The sequence below is a fragment of the Pararge aegeria genome, chromosome 3, assembly GCF_905163445.1.
Source record: "Pararge aegeria chromosome 3, ilParAegt1.1, whole genome shotgun sequence".
In the NCBI taxonomy this organism is placed as follows: domain Eukaryota; kingdom Metazoa; phylum Arthropoda; class Insecta; order Lepidoptera; family Nymphalidae; genus Pararge; species Pararge aegeria.
Window position 1 is genome coordinate 19,554,451 of NC_053182.1, and position 25,158 is coordinate 19,579,608.

The 25,158-nt window shown below is 36.3% G+C and overlaps 1 protein-coding gene across 1 annotated transcript in view; it reads right to left on the minus strand.

Moving 5' to 3' along the window:
* Positions 1-6,725: 6,725 nt before the first annotated feature.
* Positions 6,726-25,158, minus strand: part of LOC120637450 (dual specificity tyrosine-phosphorylation-regulated kinase 2) — a 71,675-nt gene continuing 53,242 nt past the window's right edge. Inside the window, exon 9 of the mRNA XM_039909299.1 lies at positions 6,726-8,537. Coding sequence (XP_039765233.1) covers positions 8,348-8,537 — 190 coding nt within the window. The 3' untranslated portion in view covers positions 6,726-8,347. The remainder of the gene's footprint in view (positions 8,538-25,158) is intronic.

Genomic DNA, 25,158 nt, shown 5'->3' on the forward strand with positions numbered 1-25,158 from the left:
GGTTATATAACGATCGTAGACTCTGCACAATGTATAAGCTTCAAAAAAATAAAGCAAAAAGAAAGCAACATATCTGAGTACCGACCAAGAACAGTCTTCTATCTCAAAAAGAAAGGAGAAAAAAATGTCGAAGGAAAAAAGGAAGGAAAAAAGATATTCATGTTACTTTCACTCACATCACGTATTATAACGAATAGTTCAGGCCAATTTGCACTATTAACTAAAAATTAAATAATCCAAGCCAATTAGAAATGCGATCTTCACAATCCAATGCCCGTTTCAAACCTAGGCATTGCCTAAATCGATCCTGGATCGAAAGAGTTACTTTAACGTGACAAGCTTATACGGACCTCCCACATTTGGCATTTCCTTAAAAAATAACGGATTGACGTTAATTTAACGGTAACTTGCAAATTCCTACTAGGGCCACATAAAATTGCGATAGTCTGTACTGTACTTTGCTAATAAAAGCAACAAACAACTCGCGAATGAAGAAATGAGACGTTTCTTCATACGACCCTATGTAAAAGGTTAAGAAACAAATCATGTCCTTTCACAAAAAGCAGACTTCTAGTACAGTAGTTCATTTAACTTATTGAACTCTATGTTTATAGGAATAAGAGCTAGGAAAATGAGTGGGTGTGTGTACATTTTAAGTCGAAACCGCAAATTGAAAGTACCCTGTCCAGTTTCAGTAATGTTTAGAACTCGCCTTAGGTCCGTTTTCACTACAACAGATTCGTATTAAGACTTTTAAACAATATAAGCTTAGTGGTTCAGCATTAAAACAAATGCAATAATAATTATACAAGACTAGTGATTACTTCAATATCATAGAGTTCGTATAATATTTAAACATATTCGAAAAACTTCATATTAAAAGTAATCTATCCAAACATGTCAGGGCCAATGGTTCTTTAATAAAAGATAAATGATTGCATTCATCATTGGTATCTGGAAATTCGATATTGCAAAGCATACCTGACTCCACTTAATACGATATTGTGTTTACAATGAAACCTAGCAATAATGCCAACATATTTATGTGCAACGGGTAACTGATCAAAGGTCCCTCACAGATTCAACGCTTTCGAGGTTTGAAACTCGGAATACCCTGACTCTTAACTGTATAGACTTAAATGCCGCTCCCTATATAGTATTAGGAAATCTACAGATCTAAATGTAACATTTACGGGTTTTAATCGAGGTCTTACAAAATATCGGAATCTAGTCCAAGGTCACATGCTAGATAGGCTTATAAATACAGCGATACTATATTGGTGTTTCATGAGTAAATAAAATGAGAATTTACTAAAGTATCACAAATCGTTAGGTAAATAGGTTCCCTTCCCGATCAGAAAGTTTAAGTAGCGAAAGGTCTAATGTACAACGTAATCAATGCTGATCCTCAAATTTTTTATGAGAATTTTACTGATGCGTATTTTTAGTCTTAATGCTCTAGTGAAAACCGACACTACAACATAAAAGTTTTAATATCTATTACAGTTTGACTTCGCCTAGATACAATCTACCACGCTCAGAATATTTACACGTCTAAGGAATTATAGACACCTATATAATAAACACTACGCAAGGCTTACTCAGTAGGTAGATACTTATTGATTTGGCAATACTTATGAAAGTGTAAAAAGCTTGATCTGTAATCAATATTGGTGCAACTGAAATTATAGTGCTATACTTAATGTTGCCGTCATTGAACAATTATATAAAGTACACAAAAAAAACAGAAGTTGTATATTTAGTAAAGAAAAGAAAGCTTGAACATCTCGGCCATATATAAAAAGAAACCGAAAATACCAACAAAAACCCATCATATGGCAAGATTCAAGAAAAATAAAGCGCTGGGCGAAGAAAAACACCTGGCTGAAAAATCTACGCCAATGCATTGGAAAATGCACTCGTTCTTTACTCAGAGCCGCGGCAACAAAGATACAAGAAGTTGCCCTTATGATCGCAGAGCTTCAAAAGAAGATGGAACTTTAAAAGAAGAAGATAAAGTATATAATAGATAGGAGAAGGAGATCCGTAGAAGAAATGGAGTTACCGACCTACAGGTCGGAAAGTTGCAGAGGCAATAGGTGTCATAGCTCGGAGAACCGATGTAAGTCGGAGTCCCTAGCTGCTGGAATGATGAAATCGCACCGATAAGCGCAGTGGTTGTCAAACCGTTACAAATCCTGAGATGACCAGAAGACCTCAAACTAGTCTCTGGGAGCAGCTGGAAACAAGCGGCCCAGAACCGTATACTTTGGAAGTCCCTACAAAGACCTATCTTCATCAACGGACTTCAATCGATTGAAGTGATTAATAGATACGAAATATTTGTATGTTTTAAAATGCTGCCAACACGCTATCACCCATAGGAGCACCGTGGTGGGTTAATCCTCTAGAACCGTCACTATACAGGATCTTAAAGACTCGAGATCAAATAATCAAATTGTTTGTTAATAGCAAATTGATTCGAAAAACTGCGAAAGATTGGTTCTAAAATTCCATCATGGGTTTTTTATATGTATTATTTTATATCTTGTGTACAAAGTAATACGCAAGCAAATTCCTTTGTATACTTCAGGTATACAGGTTTTTATGCCGTCATTAAGCTCGCATCATTTGGGAGATGGGGATGAAAGTGTTTAACGATTTTACACCATAACTCCGACAAATTATAACCTATTTAAATAATTATTTTTGTACTATAGATGTGGTTATAATATGTGTTTAATTTTGCCCAAACTTTGTGTAGATCTGATGAATGTGGTTGGAGATAGAGGACAGAACTCATCAGCTGAGAGCAGCAAACCCCTCATTTAAGGCTTAGCGATACTGAACACTTTAAACACATAATCAAACGCAGACGAAGTCGCGGGCAACAGCTAGTAAATAATAAATAAATAATACATATTACATAGTGGTTCAATGACGTTACTACTAATTAAAAGAGTTGAATAATGCATTCGGTCGATACGATATAATAAAATATTATGATTATTACAAATGCTGATGGTAGATATATTTACGCGAACATAACTAGCGAGAAAACTATTTATATTAAAATATAAATAAAGTTATTATTTAGTCTTCATATTTTGAGATACAGCTGTTTTAAACTTTTGATATCAAAGTTAACAAGCGGAATTTCTAAATTAGTTAAAACAAACTAGATACCTATACTTAAATATTAGTACCAATTTACGAGCTCCTGAAGTAAAAAAACGACTACAGAGTTATTCTTGTCTACGTGAGTATTTTTTCTAGTGTGGGAGGAACGACAGTGAGATGTTATGTCCCAGAAGAAAATAATTCACAAAGTTGACAAGAACATGGTGGACTTACAAAATAATAACAAGGTAGCTTAGAACTAACAAACGCCTTTCCAGTACCACTGGGAATTGAACCTGAGACTTCTTGCTTAAAAAGCAATTGCACTGCACCGGTTCATAAGATAAGTCTAAACTAGGCCCGATTTCACCGTTCAAACTAAAAGCAATGAAGCAAGCTAAACTCAGTTTACGCGTTACCCTGAGTTCAGTATTGCAGTTTGAACATTTGAACTTATAGCAAAACGGTTTATGGTTCCCAAAGCGAACGGTGAATTCGCCGAATCTTTAAAACAATAAATTCTTACAAAACATCTCACGTATGTACTACAAAACTGTTACCTATTTCTTAAGAATAATTAGTACGGACTTACGAAACTTTGGCAACTGAGTATAATTAATTATAATTGCACCTATTTCAAGATATTTAGGTACATCTTACACATATTATCAAATCTACACTTTGAGACACTTATAATGACACTTTAGTAATCTGGTTTAGTATTGTCTATCTAATAACCTATGATTAAAAAACCTACACAATCACATCTCCAAAATATTTATGTATGAATGTTACGGTCGAAGCACAAGACGAGTGTAAAGTTTAGAATGCCCAGGCCAAACAAGCAGAACCATTTAAATTATTTAATTACGCGGCGTCATCTGGGTTTGTATTCTTTATGACATTACGGTCACAAAACCGGTCACCGGAATTACGGTTACGAAATCAAATCTGAAGTTAAACTTGGCACCTCTTAAAACTGATAAATGCAAGAGAGGTGAGAGAGCAATAAATCTCAGAGCCATTATGCTGTTCATCATGTCTGTCATTATATGTCTTCTAAAGCAACACCGACCACGATTTATGACAGGATTAGGCTGGATAAACCAATGCACAGCTTATGTGCTAAGCATCTTTGTCTTTTCAGACGAGACCGCGGTCTTACGTCGAATGGTCTTGGTATCCACGGTGACAGAACCTAGCGGACTTATCTCAGTCAAATAGTCAGTGAAATCATAGTTTATGTTATCGTTACTCTAAGCTGTGTCCAGAGTTTAGGCCAGCCCCTTAGGATGAGGTGTTTCACAATTTCTCTGAGCTGAACCTCTGGGAAAGGTTTTGTACCTGCCAAACCCTTCAATATACGTAGATACGTAATTAGTAATAAAACACATGCTTCAAACGCTCTGAGCCAAGGCACCTATACAGGCTTTTTCAACTTAGCACACCTAGCGAACTTCGCCCGTAACATTTACAAATCCAATACCTATTATAGTATAACTACTACTGAAATGACTAGAATGATATTGTAAACACCTTAAGAGCTATACGTCTACCGTCTTTTTTGTGAACTAGTGAACGTGAAGCTTAATTAATACAGTTACAGAAGATATTTGATAGTTAAACAAACAGTCAGCATTAGCATAGGCAGAAGAAAAAAATGTTTTTTTAATTACAACTAAAAAACCTTTTCAATCTTGCCTGATCTCATATTTCAGAAGAAATCCGGTTAAAAATTTAATTTCCAAACTATTTTATGCTATTTTCATACAGTGTGTATGAAATTAACACTAAATATAATTTTTGATTTAAATGCAAGTAATTTTTGAGTAATTAAATACCATCATGTCAATATATATGTTTACGTTACGTCAATAAATTCAATTAAGTTCAAAATTCACCGGGAAGAATTCCGTAGGTATTATGAAATTACGCTTTAAAAGGCTTTTATTGCGTGGCACTGGGACTTTGAATTTTACATATGTATAAGGACACGATATACGAGTACTTTACTCAATATTTGAAACGAACTAGTTGATACCTCAATCTTTTACAATACCCTTGCTACCTTGAGAGATGGACAGCTATGTGATCTTATGAGGGAAGCTTGCAAAGATACAGACATTTAAAAGCCACATTAATATTGTACAGAGAACATTCTTTATGTTCTAAACTTACTAAAATCTAGATTTTACGTATTGATTTGTCCTTAGTTCTGCTAACAAAAGGCCAAAACATCAGCCGAATAAAATAAAACTTTAGACCATTTACTTACAGACCGATGAATGTGATATGAATAAATGACGTATACCAATATTGTACTACAATTCAGTCGATTTCTTGATAATGATTCAAGATAGATATGACAGTGTTTGTACCCATACAATGCGTAGGCACGGGAGCGAAATATATTCTAGAAGAAACTAGAAACGCATATTCAACGCCACAGCTGCTGTAACGTGTCTTTATTTCAGAAGAGCTTCCTCAGATTCAAAAACATTAATAGGGTTAGGTTTAACCCTTCCACTAAAATTTAAAGTTATTGAACCTAATTCAGAATCAACGAATTGTGGAATCACATTTGTAAAATTATTTTGGGGGTAGACAAAAATGTGCTAACACATCAAGCAAATAAATAAAAGACAAAGTTCATGGACTACGCCTACAAGACAAACATTGAAATTCTCTTGATAACAAGTGACGAGTTGGGACCTTTTGACCTTTGCTGAAGATGTTTCTCATTTTTATTTAGCGTCTTAACTCCCCACTGCGTAACGAATATAACGGTCCATAGTGCTTAAATAGAAGTTATCTGCAAATACCAATGGCCGTGTCTAATCTAAAAGTTTCATAACATTTAATTAAATTTTAGACACCCAAAGTAACCTTTGGATATCGTTAGGCGTATTGTATCGTTCGATGTCATCATTTTCATAGAGTGTATTGATTGACTTGATACACGTCGATAAGATTGATAAAATTACAGATACCTACTCTTAAAGTATTGGTCAGACTAGGTCCTTTATCTGAGGGTCAGACATAAACTCGTTGCGGCATTGACTTCTAGATCTTCAAATTTAGTTTCAATTTATATTACTTGATTCACTGTTATTCGTGTAGTTAATTTAGTGTAGATTTACTAAATACCTACTATTTGTCGTCCACTTTTCGTCCGAAATTATAGAAAATTACAGATTTATATAAACGCAAGTTGTATGTAAGGTTACTTGATAACTCAGGCTGCGAAATTTATAAATACAAAGCCTCTCAAAGTGAATATCGGTTAGAATGCGTTCTGTAAGCTTACTTTTACTTTAACTTCTTTGAGAGATTCTCGAAGCCTCTTTTCTTTGTTGTTTTAATTCGTTGCCATTCAAGTGCTTTGCTTTAAAACTAATTGTTACTTTCACACTCAACTGTTCAGAGCCAAGACCTATAAAGATAAGTTACTCAGTAAAAATCAATGTAGAAATAAAAATACAAACTTGAATTTCTTTCTACCACTTACTTCCTGATATAACAAGATATATGGTGTAATCTGGCTTAAATTGCTCTTCGAACACAAACGAAAGAAAAAATAAAATGTAAGACACAAAATTTGGCACATATTATATTAAAACAAGATTTCCCCCACTCACAAAATAGCACTTAGCAGTAATTCCAATAAAATTGGACTTCACTGGTATAACCACAATTTAGGTCGATAATTTCAAAACTGGTCTGTTACATTATACAACATTACCTACTGTCGGTAGGGTTACCAGAGCTTCTCCTAAGTAAGCTAACGGGACATTGGTGAGAATTTTAATCTAGAAATTTCTACACAATTTAGAAACCCAAAACGAAGACCAATTTCGGACATCAATACAAATATTTAAAATCTGGCCACTGATACGTTATGTTTTCCTGGATGTCGGGAAAAATATATTTATATAAATAGGCAAATATAAATCGTTGCGTATCATTTTATCTACTTTTTGTGAATCGCTAATGTTGTTGTTTACTAGCCGCTAAATGTTATGAATAAAAAATTGTAAACAGGATAATGTTTATATTGAATAGCTTTATAGTAATATGCTGACTTAGTGGTCATAAAACTCACGTAAAATGAATTTCAACAAACTGTGGTTTGACCAAAAACTATTTTTCCGTGAGTTTTCCGTCAGTCGATTCGTCAGCCCTTTTTTTATTAGTGATTTTGTTACCACAAGAACAACCCTACGGAGCTCCAAACGATCAACAATGATTTTAAAGAAAGTTAAAGTTATCGAACGTTTCGAAGTAAAACTTCTTGCGTCTGGTAACCCTAACTGTTGGAAACACGATGGTAATAAGTAGGACAGAACTGATGGCCTATCTAATAGCTCATAGAACATGGTATCTGATGATATCAGTGGGAAGAGAAAGCAAAACTGCAGATGCATTGCTCAATGTTTCAAGTGCCCGCAACATCGCAAGTACATGCCAAATCCATGTTTGAAGTCAATATGCCCTTATGTAACACGCAGCGTCGTTGATTTAAATTTTTTCATCTATTTCTAAAAACATAGATGCAGCAACACGATCTGATTTCAGTCCGAGTTACTGAACTAAGTTAACTCTTTGTTTTGCACTGTCAATTCAATCAGATTTACCATTCCATTAGCAATAATAGACAAAACTAAACGCACGAATATTTCAATTCAAATGTATGTAATAAATGTTAAAGTGGTCTACGATAATCTTCCTCAGACCGTTTTCGGAGTATCTTAAATAAAAATGGATGGTGAAGCTGTGATGACATGAAAAATGCATTTTGGTCCTGCGCTGTTTCAAAATCGAGCGCCTCTCGCCAACAGATTGCATAAGAAGCAATTATAATGATTGCAAGCTATATTTAGAAACGACAGTATTAATACAACTACAACTGCAAATTTCACTTCGTACTACTGATATACAATAGAGAATAAATGGCATACAGGAGCGTCACCCCGGTCGGAATATCGACCAAAAACATCTTACAGCCTAATCCAAACTTAGTTGGAAAGTTTATGTAAGATTGTCAGAAAATCCGCTTATTTAATCACACCAAGGTTTCATAACATCGGAATGGTCTAGAAAATTCTGGCCAGGATTTTGCAATTATTTAAATGGCCTTAAAGTCATGGAAGAACTAATGGGTGACCAAAACTCAGACGAACGACTATAGAAGGCCACTAGAACCGACCCGAACTCAGCTGTCCTTAGGTCACGCTCGGCCAAGCATCGCGGCGACGTCTCCAGCAGATTGGGAGTGGAGTAACGCACTTCTCGTCGGCCTTGAAGCAGGGAGTCGAGGTAGCGCGAGCACTCCTGATGGCGTTGATCCCAGTGCACAACCAATAACGAATTCGTGGCGTGTCGCCTCCGTCGGTGTTATGCGTCGTTTGGGGTCCCATCTGAAAAAGAGTTTCTGTATTAATTTACAGTTGCTTAAGTTGTTACGTTCCGAAGCGGTATATATAGCCCAGTGGTTCGAACTTCACTCGCACCTTTAACTTTTCTAAGTTATGTGCGATTTAACCAATTTAAATATCACTTGCTTTAAACGCTAAAGGAAAACGTCGTGAGGAAACCTGCATGCCTGAGAGTTCTCCATAATGTTCTCAACGGCGTGTGAAGTCTAGCGATCCGCACTTGGCTTGGTAGACTTCGGCCTAAACCTTTCTCATTCTCAGAGGAGACCCGTGCCCTGGTTGTGGGCCTTTAATGGGTTGATGATATTGTTTATAGGACCACAATGCTAAACACATTAGACATCATCATATTATTTTCATCAAGTTCTTCTTTTAAATGAATTCATGCAGGAAATATATCAGAAAATACCGCCATAAAACTGGACCAAATGTAGATATGGAATTTAATACCGACATTTAGTTAAATCTTAATTAGAATTCAAATAGTTTCCAGATCTAGCAAAGAAAGTTCATGTTGACGCAAATTCAATTAATTGTGAAATATTAGAACGCTGTTGTTACCTGTACGCGAAGGTTCTTTTTAGAGCAGTTATTAATTTGTAAAATTATATCTTTGTATCAACCTACTTGTCTTTTTGCGTCCATATCGTCTACCAAGAGTGTAACATATGCGTTTCCATATACAGGACTGAGCTTTGGCTGTGTTATAGAGTTTTGCAAACTCTCAGAATAGGAAAAGTAAATCAAATAAATATAATTTAAAAACCTACAGTAAAAATTTGCTAACGCAAAACATAAACGCATAATATTAAAATAAATAAGCCATTTAATCCCAAGTAACATATTAAACATTGAATTACAAAAAAATAAAGAAATAAACAAAATAAAGAGAATCAAAGTAATAAACATGTATTAGTTAGTTGGGATGATTGATTGATTGAAGCTGTCGCAGGGCCCACTTGGACGAGGCTCGCCAGAGGAGGAGGCCTTCACCCGAAGCTGGGTATCCAACTAACTAATACACGCAAAATGCATACCATTATTATATATCTGTAAATTTATATGCACCATATTGTATACTTTGCGTTAAATTTTTATTTTAAATTTTTCTATATACCTATGTGGTTCTGAGAGATATGTATCTTTTTAGTATGTACCAAAGAATTGAAAAATGCTTTTGCAATTGTGAATTGTACAGTCAACATTTCTGGTCGATGTTCTTGTGATTAAAAATACAAATGTGCGTAGAGAGCAGATTTTGAATGTTCTTTTTAATGTTTCTCATAGAATTAAGCAACTAAACTTCATTATTAATAAATTGCATATACTTCCGTAAAAGATTGCCTCTACGTATTGTCTACGTATACTGTGTGCATGTCATTTGTGTACTATTGGTGTTTTTATTTGTGTTGCGACTCCACGTTGATAATAAAAAATGGCGCCACAAGGTCCTACCTCACGCTATTGAATCCTCTCCCCCTACGGTTGAACGCATCACCACAGCTCCCAAACAGTGTAAAATATAACATTATATTTAATTATACCGTTATCGTTCCAGCGAGCACATATATTTGCCCTGTCTAAAACCGCAAAGCGCCATGGTCCAAAAGTAACAGGGGGTTCGCCGACCGCTGGCCAGTTCATATCTGGATCAAGGTGGTACTGTTTCTCCCCACACTAATCTATATTCCGAAGCTAAGCTCATTTAATGCACATTCATAAATACACAGCCTTGCCAAGCAAATATCACGAATTTGAAATAAACCGTGGATTGAACTATAAAATAACAACTAAATCGCCTACAATTGAATCGAGGCTTTTCGAGTAATAGAAAATTCCAGACTCTTTGAATGGTCCAGCCATTCAAAGCTCACGAACTCTTTGAATGGCTGGACCATTCAAAGAGTTCGTGAGCTAGCAACATTCCGCGGCCGTGAAGTCTTTGACTAAACTCAACAGTCCCTATTAGCGAATTCCGTGTAATAAGTTTCATTATTTCTTAAATAATACTGGCACATGATCACATTATCGCATCAATGTATTTATTTTATAATGCCATGTTTTAGTTTTAGTACGTATCAAAACTTAACTATTGAGCAAGGATTGATCAGATTTGGTTCAGAACTAAAACTATGAGATCCGATTTCCTCTCGATATTACGTTATTTAAAATAATTGTTTATTGAGCGTTTAGGGTAGATTCGTTGCAAGACGTGCGCGGGGCGTTTTCACTGTTATTGGAACAATGCAGCATGCAATAATGGCTCAATGAGGGTTCTGTAAGTTCTTAGTTCTGTGTAAGGCTACAGCTGGAGAAGGAAGCACTCGACTATCTCGCCTATAGCGCGTATCGGCAGATATTTGGAGGAGATGCCTTTTCTAGAAGACAGTTCAATTACTTAAACCCGTTTCTGTACAGATACTTAGATTAAAAAAATCTCATTTCACTACGCATAGACTTAAAAAGTATTTAAAAACCTCTTCATAACATATAACTACGAGGAAAAACAGAAAAATAAAACGTGTGTGTACTTATGTACACGCTTATGTATACTGCTTTCGCGTAACAATAATCAATCACTAATTAGTGATCGTTGGTAACAAGATAAAGGCCTTATTCTACGTTTGTAGAGAAAACGACACTAAAAAAAGATAAAGGTATTTAATACATTGAAAGATTTATTTTAACATCATCTAATTATCTCATTATCGGAAAACCAAGTTACATCATTAAAATTTGAGATTTTCAATTTTTCAATTGAAATCACCGGAATGAGCATAATTTTTCCCTAACGCGCCAAAAGAAGTATAACTTCAAAAATTATAAATACATATTTACATTCCAACCTCATATAGCCTAATAACCGGAAGTTTGTGCGCACAAACACACACATGAACACGAACATATGGACATACACTCACTAAATTCACACATAGATGGACGCAAAGACACATACATACAACTAAACACACTTTTGTTAAAGTGCAGTAGATATTATTTCGATGGTTCAATCGATATTTGGGAAGGCACTGGCCCCAAAATACGGGATTTCCTAGTTTAGTGGTTGGAATTCTAAGATTTATTATTTTTAGAGAAATAAATGATTATTATTATTTATTTTTTCTATCATTTATTCTTTTTAATTTTTTTTTAAATCTTGACAATGCTTAAATAAAATAAAAAACACTATTAAATTTTTTTTAAAAAACATCGACCCTCCGCTTGCGGGGCTTTTGAATGCCCAAGCAACCGGCGGTCAGGTCTCCAGAGTGAGGAACCTCCGCACAATACGCGCCGTTACAAGGATTACTGCCTTCTGTATCCGACCCTTGATCCAACAACCAAGCGAAAGCTTCTTAATATGTTGGTCGAAGCTTTTCACGAGAAAACCGTTGACTGAAACGACAATGGAACAACAACGGTTGACTCAACATTTCACATGGTGGTAATCTCGTGAGCAAGGTCCAAGTATTTAGATACTTTTTCCTTTTCAGCTTTCACCAGATTATCGTCATGTGGAATGGTAATGTCAACAATTATTGCACGGCGCACTGATCGATCGACTAGCACTACATCAGGTCTATTAGCTGTAATATACCTGTCAGTGATAATCGTTCGATCCCAGAAGAGCAATGCACTGCTATTATCAAGAACTGACGCCGGGTCGTACCTATAGTAAGGCATCTCAAAATCAAATTATTATTATTATTATAGATTAGGATCAACGATCCTCAGCAATGACGAAGCGACTCCGGAAGTGAATGTTATTAAGTGGAGTTTTATGATAAATAAATAAATAAATAAATATACTACGACAATACACACATCGCCATCTAGCCCCAAAGTAAGCGTAGCTTGTGTTATGGGTACTGAGATAGCTGATGAATATTTTTTTATGAATATAATACACATAAATACTTATAATATAATATAAAACAGATATTAAATACCTTGTGTGTATAGCCCTTAATTTTGCAGCTTTTAAAACTTGTATAGTTGATAAGTTATTCAGAGCAAATATTTGTACTATTCCGCAAGAATGATTTGGTATTCGAACAGACATTTATATGGCATTATATTGAGGTTTATTAAAAGCTTAGATTGGCTAGTTCATAGCTGTACAATTTTATTGTCATTACTTCTTATACGCATTTCGAGCTATTAAGATTTTTCTCAGCCGTCGGCTCGTGCGTTATTACAAATAGCTTGAATGCTTACAAGTAAGTATGGGTCTTTTACATAAAAAAATAAATTTAGCGCCATTTGTTTTTAATTGACGATTATCGCAGATGGTTTTTGTTTTATAAAAATTGATGACCTTGTCTGGGATTTTAATTTATAATTATATATAGGCAAGTTACAAATCGATTGAACACTGAAACATCGTGAAACATCGTGAGGAAACCTGCATGTCTGTGATTTCTCGATAATAGTCTCAAAGGAGTCCACCAACCCGCACTAGGCCAGCGTGGTGGACTACGGCGTTAACCCCTTCTCATTGTGAGAGGAGACCCGTGTTCTGTAGAGGGCCGGGATGGGTTGATGTGATAATGACGATTAACACTGAAAACAGACAATAGACATATAGGTAAGGATTTCTTACAGGACGCAAAAAAATTGTTTTACCGTCCGCACATCCCTTCCCTCATTCGACAATCCCATATTGGGTGCTTAACCTGGTGCTGAGTGGGGTTATAATGTTTACAACCAACCAAGGTTGCAATCTATTACCCCTACAACAAAAAAAAGTAAGTTTTTACGGTTGTTTACAAATCCCGTAGGACCTGTTTGCTTTCCTGGGATACAAAGTAGCCAATGTTACACTCCAAAAATCAAGTATATTGATTTAAGCAATCAATATACTTGATTTTTAAGTATAAGTAATTTCAAAGTATAAGCAATCAATATACTTTGCTTAATTAGGGCATAAAGTAAGCACAAACACTGTTTCGAATTTGTAATATTACCTAGTATGGATGACTAATTGCTGTTGTTTTTACAAAGTCCCTCTTACTTGCAGAAGCGCGTGAAGTGCAAACCATAGAATAAATATATTCGAAAACTCCGTCCATATCTTATCTCTGGAACGTTATATTGTGTTGTTATTGAGATTAATTTAAGAGGACGATAGTCGCAGTATTTTAACTCCGGTAACTATAAAATGAGATACTCAAAATGTAATTAACTTATTGTTTTTAAACTAGCCTTGATATTATTGTCTTGCGAACTGTTGTAAATATTTAATCACATTGTAATGACTCTTTCGCCTCGGGCGCCCCTAAACCCGTCGAAACACTCAGGATTTTAGATGCAACCCTTACTCTAATATATCTCGAGAGGCTTTTAATTATACCCGGCGTCCGTAAGTTCGATCAATCTACGATTACTACGCGGGAAACGAACAAAGATTCCAAATTCAGGGCGGACAAATACTTGTGCAACTGCTACTCTATAATAGAGTTTTAACACGTATTGTCAAATGCATGCTAGTTAGGAAGGCATCACTTAATGCAACAGAGGTACATCTCATAACCGTTAAACAAACTTTCGCGACGTTAACATTAACTTTTACCTTCCTATGTAAATTCTTGCCCTCGTAATTATGTTTGCATCTTAGGTATGCGACTTGAAAGCGTAATTAATTAAGCGTAATAGGCATATAAGCGGTGATAGCGCATTGGGAAAAAGCTCGATTTCACTTTCGGGTGGCCCAGTTCGAATTCCAGATCGCACCTCTAACTTTTCTAAGTTATGTGCGTTTTAAGTAATTAAAATATCGCTTGCTTCAACGGTATCTTGAGGAAACCTGCATGCCTGTGAGTTCTACATAATGTTATCAAAGGTATGTGGAGCCCAGCAAACCGCACTGGGCCAGCGTGGTGGACTATGGCTTTAACCAATTTTCATTGTAGGAGGAGACCCGACACCCTTCATAGGTATATATATAACTATAAGTTATGTTACATAAACTGTTCTGTTGTACCTCGATTCTAATTAGCGATAAATACATCTGGAAAAATCGTCGCCTTTTCTCTGTGTTTTATAATATGCATGCGCACTTTAAATAAAGTTTAAATACTCTCAAATGTCTAATGAGTTGATAAACTAGAAGTGGACACAACTTAGTGACTTCTGCATATCGTTTGCGAAAACTGCAGAAGTCATTTGTGGGATTCCCAAGGTAACACTGGATCTACAGGTGCATAAGTTAAAACAATGTGTTAAAACATATTTAATAAATCTTGGTTACTAAACGATTAATGAATTTCATTGCTCTCATCTCTCACAACATAGGTGATTCTAAAGATTGTAAACTGTAAAGTAATGTTGAAAAAGAGCAATATGCTGAGTTTCTTGCCGGCTATTCTCGGTAGAATCTGCCTCGCGAACCGGTGGTAGAGTCTCTACAAACTGACTTGACGTTTTAAAATAGCTTGTAAAATAGAAAATAAATGAATATTGAATTTTGATAACCCTCAAATATAAGAATTAAGTAATATGAGCTTTATCTATCATAGCAAATTTTTTTTCCCGTAAACCAGTTATCTTGTTTTGGTTAGAGCCCCCTAGGTATTTCATTTTTGCAAATTCATCGTAACTTTTTCAAATTCAAAATTCATTTATTTCAAGTAGGCCCAATATAAGCACTTTTTAAACGTCAAACGTCTTGTTTTACGTATCCACCGTTGACCCTGAGAAATGGTGGCAGATTAACAACTAATGTTGCGAAGTTATTTTGGGAGCTATGATGAAACGTTTCATCAAACCTCAATATGAGAATTAAGGAAAATTTAACTATGGGAACCAGAGAGCCTTATTAAATAATTAAGTAAGTAAGTTCTTGGCTACTTACGCAAAAATTTTATTTGCACTTGTTTTGTTTTAATATTATTAGTATTGCGAAGTACGGCTTAATTGACCTTAAAGAAATACTTGTCTACTATACCCGTTTGCTGCAGCAACTAGTTGTATATAAACTTCAAAAATTTTGAACAAAGTTTTGAAGTTAAACGTTGGAGGTGAAAGGAATATAGTTTTGATAAATTTAAAAATATCAAGGTCGCGTCACTTTTAGGCACATCTCGTTACATGAAAGAGAAGAAAGATAGAGCTCGGAGATGGAAAAAAGAAGACAATGAAAGTTTGAAGAAGATTTACTTGTACCAAGTACTGTACATGCAACTCCTGAAGGGTAGGTACCAACGGGACGTACGTTATAAAAGCTAAACCTCCGCCATTACTGGGCCTCTGCCGTCCGTCTGTGAAACCGTTTGTGCGTCCGACCTTCTGACATCTCAAATAGTAGATAGCTGAAATTTTCACAAACTGTTTGTTCCTATTTCTGCTTTTATAAAACATTAAAATAACAATATCATAATATTTTAGGAATCCATCCATTATCGGCCCATTACAGGGCACTGGTCATCTCCACCATGACAAGGGTTTAGGCCGTAGTCCACCACGCTGGCCCAGTGTGGATTGGTGGACTTCACATAACTTTTGAGAACATTATGATCTCAGTCATGCAGATTTCCTAACGATAATTTCCTTCACTGTTGAAGCAGGTGATATTCTCATTACTCAAAACGCAAACAACTTGGAGGTGCGTGCTGGGACTCGAACTCGACCCCCCGAAAGTGAAGCCAAAGTCCTAACCCCTGGGCTATCACCGCTTCCGCAGTAGATGTTATGAGATGGATTGTATCGCCTGATGGCATAGGTATATTGTACAAAAAAGCGACCAAAAGTTTGAATGGAAAAAAATAGGTCTTATCAGGAGTTTTTTGCGGGCGAAGTCGCGGGAAACCGCGTCTCACTGCATACAAAATAAACAATCAACACAGTAGTACATCTCAAATTAAACTATTGCATACAATTTATCATACGTCTGGAGTTGATAATTCCGCGCAGTGATACTTTGCGTCACGGCTTGCGGTAGCCTTTCACTGCGTGTGCGCATCATTCTTTACACGGTGAAAAATGGTGGGAAAAAATGCTTGTCCGCTACTCATACTACGCGTACTGTCGTAAATCGTATTGAACTCGGTCAATGAGTCTATTTAAGGCCGAACTCTCAAAAAATCTGATGCTACTATTTGTTGGATATAAAATAAATGTTTCATCATTAAGCCAGTAATGCCCCACAGCTGGGCATAAACCTACCCACTCCATCGCTTTTGCGTCGGGGTTTAAAAAACAACTTAAAAGTAAGTAAAGAAATATATTCAGCCATGCAAGTTATTTATACGAGACATTGCAACAAGTTGGAGAAAACTGAGTTGACTCCGTAAGAACGAGTAGAAATGTACCTACTAGGAATTTTAGGTCTTGTTCGGGGCTCTTCGATTTTAGATTTAGACGGTTTCTCGATCAATAAATTGTTGTCTGTCACAATCAGGAAACCGTGTCGCAGATTGTCAACGATAACAGCTAATAGACGCAAGATAAAGTGTAATTGCACGCAGATCACGAACTCCTTCTATCCCTAATACTTTCACCACTCTCGCGACTAAAGGTCAAGTAAGGCATGTGAATTTGTGAAACTACGACACTGTACTCGCTTGCAATAGGGTCACCATGAACAATGTATGTAAATAATTTATCGAACAGGCTTAGTTCTGCTGCCTATGCAGTAAAGAAGATACGCCACCTGACAGACATAGAAACTGCTAGGCTAGTCTATTTTAGTTACTTTCACAGCATTATGTCATATGGAATTTTACTATGGGGTAATGCTGCTGATATTGGCACTATTTTCGTGCTGCAGAAGCGTGCGATCTATAAAATGGGTCCGAGAGAGTCATTGAAAGATAATTTTAAAGATGTTAAAATAATGACACTCTATAGCCAATACATATTTGAAAATTTAATGTATGTTCATAAAAATATATCAACATTTAAAAGAAAATGTGACTGCAATAATTTGAACGTTAGAAGCAAAAATAAACTTGCAGTGCAGTACACTAGACTACACAAAATAAGCAATTCATTTAAAGGAAATTGTATACAATTTTACAATAAATTACCGGTTGATATCTTGGGGATGTCACTAAAGAAGTTCAAAGTTTGTATTAAGCGAAAGCTTATAGAAAAGTCCTATTATAGTATAAAGGATTACGTAAACGATAAAAAAGCTTGGGTGTAAACAATTGCTCTAACCAGGTTGCTTCTTAAATATTTTCTAATGACAATTTGAGATGGTGATAACAAAAAGAACACCCGGCTAAGTTTGTTGTGGGCTTCTTCTTAGACCAGGGCGCGATTGGAACCCTCGTAGCTTTAGTTTTATGTTTACGATTGTAGTTATCGCCATCACTACACTATGTACATTTTGTATATAATAACGCATCAAAAGTGCCATCTAAGTGCCTATTTGAATAAAGAAATATTTGACTTTGACTTTGACTTTGACAATATAATATTATATACTGTGCAGCATTATATATTGCATGAATTTAAAGGGTAGTCATGATTCTATGAACTACATAATATTAGATATTTGAATGAATTTAGAAGAAAAAACATTGTGCATTATGAATAACAGGGTTTCAGTTAGTAGTCTAGTCTGCAATAATCCTTTGTTGTGTCAGGAGTGATCTTCGTTGTTCCTGGGCGGAGGGAGCTGTGCGTAAACGATATATCCGTGGAATTTTACAAAACTTAGCCCGTTCTACAGATATTGAGGTGTCATCATTTGTAATTGATGGATTTTTATGGCGATGTTACTTCTTAATTGACGGCCGATTGGCGCAGTGGGCAGCGACCCTGCTTTCTGAGCCCAAGGCCGCGGGTTCGATTCCCACAACTGGACAATGTTTGTGTGATGAACATGAATGTTTTTCAGTGACAGGGTGTTTATCTATATGTTATAAATATTTATGTAGGTATATCATTGATCGTCTGGTTGCCCTGGGAGGCGGCGGGTAGTTATTGGGCTAGCTACCCGTCCCTATATGAGTCTCCCTGCTGTCTGAGGGGGGGGTCAAGCTGTCCTGATCACCTCCTCCTTTGCTTAGTAGCCCTGGCAATCAGCTGGGGTTGTTGGTAGACGTCTGGGAAGTGTACAACGGGTTCCCCGGACGTCCAATAAATCCAACGATGGTGGTGGTGGTTTTTAGTTCGGGTAAACGAGTAACACATAACCTCTGTCCTGCCCAAAAGGACAGAGGTAGCCATAAAGCTTTTCCACCACGACAAAAAAAAAAAAAAAAAAAAAATGATAACTCATGAATAATTTTATCAATAATATATTGATAAAATTATTCATGAGTTATCTTAGGACTCATAACACAAGCTACTACTATTACTCATGACATCTAGTGATTGAATCTCAACGCTTTGTCGTCAGAAGGTAATATTTATGGTTAACCTATTTAGCCTAGAAAATACTGTTTCACTTGATATTTAAGACAGTACACAAGACGAGCCGCGAATAACATAGTTTGGGAAATAAAACTGGACCTGGTAGTTAGCGCTGCAATTAGTTTCTAGGTTTTTCTATATATTAAACCGATCTGTTGCAGACGAAGTTGCGTGGGTCAGCTAGTAGTATAATAAATGGTGACACTATGGTCTAATTGCAGTGCAAGTTTTGAAGCACGTGAACTGTTTGGTAGATCAACCCGAGTTATTATGTATCGTAATGATATGGTATATTCTGAGTGGGTCAAGATTGTTTAACCTACAGGCTGCAATGTGCATATTCATTCTATTTTCACTTTTGTTTGCACCAACATGACTTGTGCTACAAATAAAATAATGGTATATAATGCTAATGAGGTTGTTTCTCAAATAGTTTCTAATGACTATGTTAGATGGTGACAACAAAAAGAAAACTGGCTAACTTTGTTGTGGGCTTCTTGTAACCCTCGTAGCTTTAGTTTTAAGGCTACGGTTGTAGTCATCGGCATCATCTTACTGCTATGAACATGTTTTGTAAGAAACATTTTTTCAATTGTAATTTAACTAGCAGCTTTAGATTTAAGTTGGCGAACGAATTTATCACCATCCCCTTGCAATTATGTAAACAAATATGTATGAACGCTTCATAAGTGCCTGTGATAGGCCTACATGAATAAAGAAAATTTGAATTTGAATTTGAATACTGGATAGAAGCAGGCGTGGCGTACTTTGCGGAATTCCATGATATATTATGAAAATTAAGCTTAATTTGCTATATTCCGCGCAAAGCGTAGAATCTGTATAGTGTTATCTTATAATTTCTTCAATCCTTATCCCACACCAAACAGATCTTCGGCAATGTACCCTCTATGCACGTGTCGCTACGAAACCGGAGCATCCTCAGGAGATGTTGACTTTACAATGAATAATTGTTAAGTTCATTGTAAAGTGAAGAGGACGCTCCGGTTTCCGAGCGAAACGTGCGTAGCGGCTTAATTTTCATAATTTTAATTCAATGATTGTTGCGATAGGTGCGTTGGTAAAAGAGGTTTAGAAAGAACATTCATCAAACGGTAGACAGCTTTTTACCAAATAGTGCGAAAGAAATGAAGTGGAATTTTTTAATTATCTTTATTATCGTGAGAAAGAACTTTTACTTTTATTATCGTACACAGTATCCGACCGGTTTTAATTCATTCATTAACTCACCGCTAGTGATGTAACCATGTGGCTGATGCGACAAACGCGTTTAGAACATTTAGAAAAGCTCTTCAAAGTCAGATCCCATTTCGATATGCGGTTTTTAGAAAGAATTTCTTGAAATTTCCTTGCTTATTAATTTTAGGTATACAGTTTCGGACAGGACTTCGACTTCAGTTTCGGGGGGCCGAGTTCAAATACCAGACCTCTTATTTTTCTAATTTATTTGCGTTTTAAACACTTGCTTCAACGGTGCAGGAAAACGTGAGGAAACCTGCCTGAGAGTTCTCCATACTGTTCTCAAAAGCGTGTGGAGTCCACCAATCCGCAGTGGGCCAGTGTGGTGGACTACGGTCTTAACTCCTCCTCATTATAAGAGGAGACCCGTGCCCTGTAGTGGGATGGTAATGGGTTAATATGATGATGATATAGTTAAGGTATGTACCGCGATAAAAAGGTGGTATATTTATCAATGTATATATAAGAATATAGCCTTATCGTATATATTCAGTTCTAGTTTCATCATCATCATCATCATCATCATCAGCCTATCTCAGTCCACTGCTGGACTAAGGCCTCTTCATTTGCACGCCATCTCGGTCTATTGCTGGTTAGCTGCATTCAGTTCTTCCCTACTGCCATTACAATATCATCTCTCCATCGAGCTGGTGGTCGGCCAATGCTTCTGTGTCCAGTACGCGGTTGCCAATCCAGAATCACTCGGCTCCACCGCCCGTCCTCCCTTCGACATATGTGACGCGCCCAGTTCCAGTTCTAGTTTAACATAAGATAAATCAAAAATAAATGATTTATGAAAAGCGCGACTATTTTTATGTCAGCATTTGTTGACGTGATTTCAAAACTGTTGGGTGAGTCACTGCAATAGACAGACTTGACGTATGCTTGGTGCTGTGGATCGCCGAGCCAGAAGACTTGAAGGCGAGGATTCACCACTCTTAGCTAAACTCGAAAGCTCGCTGTAAGGTAGCCAGTCTCTCGGTGTTCTATGGGATACACTTTGGAGAGTGTGCTCAGAAACTATTCGATCTCATCCCCTCCTCACCATTCTACCATCGAACTGCAAGGCACCGGGCGGTTTTTCACCCCTCTGTTGTTTATATCCCAAAAACTCGCACGAAGCGATTTGCATCCTCTTTTCTAATACGCGTGGCTGGGGTTTGGAACACCCGTCCGAGTTTTGTTTTTCTTAATTCTTACAACCTGGGTATCTTTAAAACCAGAGGGAATAGGCATCTTCTAGGCAATCGCGTCGTATCGTAGCCCAGATCTACAATATCCATCAGGTAAGATAGTGGTCAAGCTATTATAGTTAAAAAAAAAATCGAAAGTGTTTTTGTTTCTTTGTCGTTCCTTCACGTATTAGCTAAGGAACTAATCAAATTGATTTTTGGCATTCAGTTATTTAAAGAGACGGAGAGTAACATAGGCTTCATTTTATCCCAGGAAAACAAACTGTTCTCCAGGGATTTGTTAAAAAACGAGGAAGGAAAACCCGGGTGAAAAAAATAGCTAGTAAAATAATATTTTTACTACAACAAAACCATAAATGACTTCTAACTGAAAGGTAATTTGCGGTCATCATTAGAGACGCAATTCTGCTAAAAGGTTATAGCAATAAGAAGTAGGTAAGTTTTGCGAAATAATTTAATTGAGTTCAATCATTTTGCAATAGCATTTGACGTCCACCGCTGGACATAGGTCTTTTGTAGGGCTTTCCAAACTCCACGATTCTTTTCCGCTTGTTTCCAGCGGCTTCCCGCGATTCGTCTGATGTCGTCTGTGCACCTGGGGGTCGACCAACGCCGCGTTATCCGGTGCGGGGTTGGCATTCCAACACCTTGGTACCCAACGTCCATCTGTTCTCCGAGCTGCGCGCTATGTCGGTAACTCTTGTTCTGCTATGGATCTCCTCTTTTCCGATCTGCTTGATCATGTGGAGATACTCCGAGCATAGCTCTTTCCATCGCTGGCTGAGTGACTCCAAGCCTTCTTATGAGATAGCGACCTCGTTTCCGATCCGTAAGTATATAACATTACTAGTAGCAGATTTTTGCATTTGAAAACTTCACATCCCTATCATCACAAACATCTTCCGTCCTCCGGCTTCACAAAAAAGTGTGAACTTGCGTGAAAGTTTTACTCTATTGCTTACATAAACAAACATTATTATTTTCTTTGCCGGTACTAGAATGCTTTTGCTTGCTTGATGAAATTTTTACTGCCGTGGTAGTCTTAGGTATCTACCATACTTATTATATAAATAGTTGTAAATTTAAAGTCAAAATTCAAAAGTCAAAGTCTAAGTCAAATATTCCTTTATTTAAATAGGGCACACAGACGGCATTTTTTATGCATACATTTCATGTAAAATATGTATGTACATATTCAACGAATTCATATGTATAAATTTAGGCCTGCTTTTTATGTGGAAGTGAGTTGATGGCGATAACTAAATTCGTCGACTTAAAACTAAAGCTAGGAGGGTTCCAAACGCGACCTGGTCTAAGACGAAACCCACAACAAACTTAGCCACTATCTCCCATTGTCATTTAAAACTATAACCTGGTTAGAGCAATAATTTATAACCAAGCTTTTTTATCGTTAGGTTAGTCGTTTATACTGTAATAGGATATTAAGTCCGAGCTTACGTTAAATACAAACTTTTGAACTTTTTAAGGGACATCTATAGTTCATTGTAAAATATAAAAGAAATACAAAGCTTCAAGTGAAATTCAAAAGTTAGACTGATTCTACATAGAGCAGGTTTAAAGCTAAAACATGTTTTTCTTTTTTTTTCTATATGTACTCCATCATTGTGTATTTTATGCGAATTATACGCAACCTGCACTGATTAGATAATGTTAAGTATCTCGGAGAACTATCAACATTACCAGCTCATGAATAATGTGTCCATTATATTGGACTAATTATTCAACGAAATAAAAAAGAACGTGTGAATTCCGTTATATGTTCATTTTTAGGTTCCGCGGTTAAGCAAGGAACCCATACGAATGTCAATTTATAGACATAGTATCGGCAGATTAGTGTGGTAGGGTGGTATTACAGAAAACAAAAGGCAAGCGAAGTGATATACAGCACGTATGAACGTTCTTTGCCAACTTACGCACTGCTTCATCAAAAATTTAAACCTATCTTACGCTAGTTTTATTTCTTCTTTTGCTTTTTGGATGTTCAGTTCTATATACAACGTGTTAATGAAAACCGAAATATTGCTTCACAGGCTTTAGAGACACATTATTTACTATCTCTGAGATTTATATGTGAAACCGAAACGCTAATAGTTTTTGAGTAAACCACTGCCGTAGTTTTTACTGAAAAAAAAAATCTGATTCAGCCAAAACATCACATGCAAAATTAAAATCAAGTGACTCCTGTCATTTATTTAATCTACTATAAAGGTATGCGTCGCGTAGCAAAGGTACTATGTGCGTGTCGGTGTTTATCTTCAATAGGGTTGTCACTAGCTGACCCGTGCAACATTACCGGAAAACACAAATAAAATTACATTTTCTAAAAATTAATCCTAAATCGATTTATAGCCCCAAAAACCTCCTGTATACTAAAATTCATGAAAATCGTTGGAGCCGATTCCGACATTCCAATTATTAACGAGCAATTCTTGTATATATATATATACAAGAATGCTCGTTTAAAGATATTAGATAAGTAAACACTCAAAATGTTTTGATTTAGTTTATATGGGAAAAACAATATGCTTCTTTTAATTTAATATTTTTACAGGGTAATTCCTTATAAGATATACTTATGCAACCTTCACATTATTTCGTTATTCGGCTACACGTTGTAACTTGTATAGCTAAACGTAAAACGAATATACGACAATTTTACGCGATTTGAGAATAATGTATATATGCAATTTTTCTCTGATCTGGTCTGACGGCAGTCTTCGGCCGAGGCTAGTTAACACCCTGCCGACAAAGACGTGCTGCATAGCTAGTGTCAAGGGCTAACTTGTTCAAGTATTTAAAGAAAAATGTTTCAGGGAGAAACAAGGGGGCAACAAAATGGGGGGGGGGGGGGTTGTTTGTAGCGAAGTTAAATACGCTCCAAGAGCCGTCATCAAGTTATAATTTGCTCAATTTGCTGACTCCATTATATAATCCAAGCAGCATCTTAGCCACGCAGATACGATTAACCAGTTCTTTTTCTTCCTTTGGCTTTTGTATGACCAGTTCTAAATACTTAATAGTACTGTAACTGTTATGTATTCATTCACTACATAAGTGAATGAATACATAACAGTTTGACACGTTTTGAGAATTAGCTTTTGGCTAAACACCGGAAGATCTAACCTCCAGTGGCGTGCAATCAGTTTCTTACCAGGGTATGCATACAGCGGAAAAATTTCATATATTGGTAAAATTAATTAATTTTATATAATAGTAATGGTAAATGTTAGAATTTCATATAATGGTTTATTTTTTAGTTTTTTTTTAATGTTAATTGCACTGTATGAGGGCTACGCCTGAAATAAAATTGATTATTATTATTATTAAAATCCTCCTCCTATACGAGTTAAATATAAATTTTAGGTTAGGCAGTGCTTTTGAGCATGTATGAAGTGCCCGCCACTGCTAACCTCATATCATAACCTGTGAATATTACTGACTACGATACTAATGTAATTCATAGGAAGGCACAACTAGCCTCTATTGTAATTGTACACAATAGTGTCAAAATTTCGGTCAAGTACCCGTCATATTAATAGACAATAGTGTTTGAAGATGGTTTACATGATAACTGTTATGTGAAATACCTTTTTGAACTTTGTAAAGTTTAATCTACATTACGTTATCGGTACACATCCTAACATAAATGAATAAGTATCCGAACTCACGATTGACAAATAATTAAATACAAAAAAAAAGTACGACGTATATGTGCATGCCGGAGTTTGAACCTGGCCCTACCGAAAGTAAAGCCGATGTTATAACCGCTA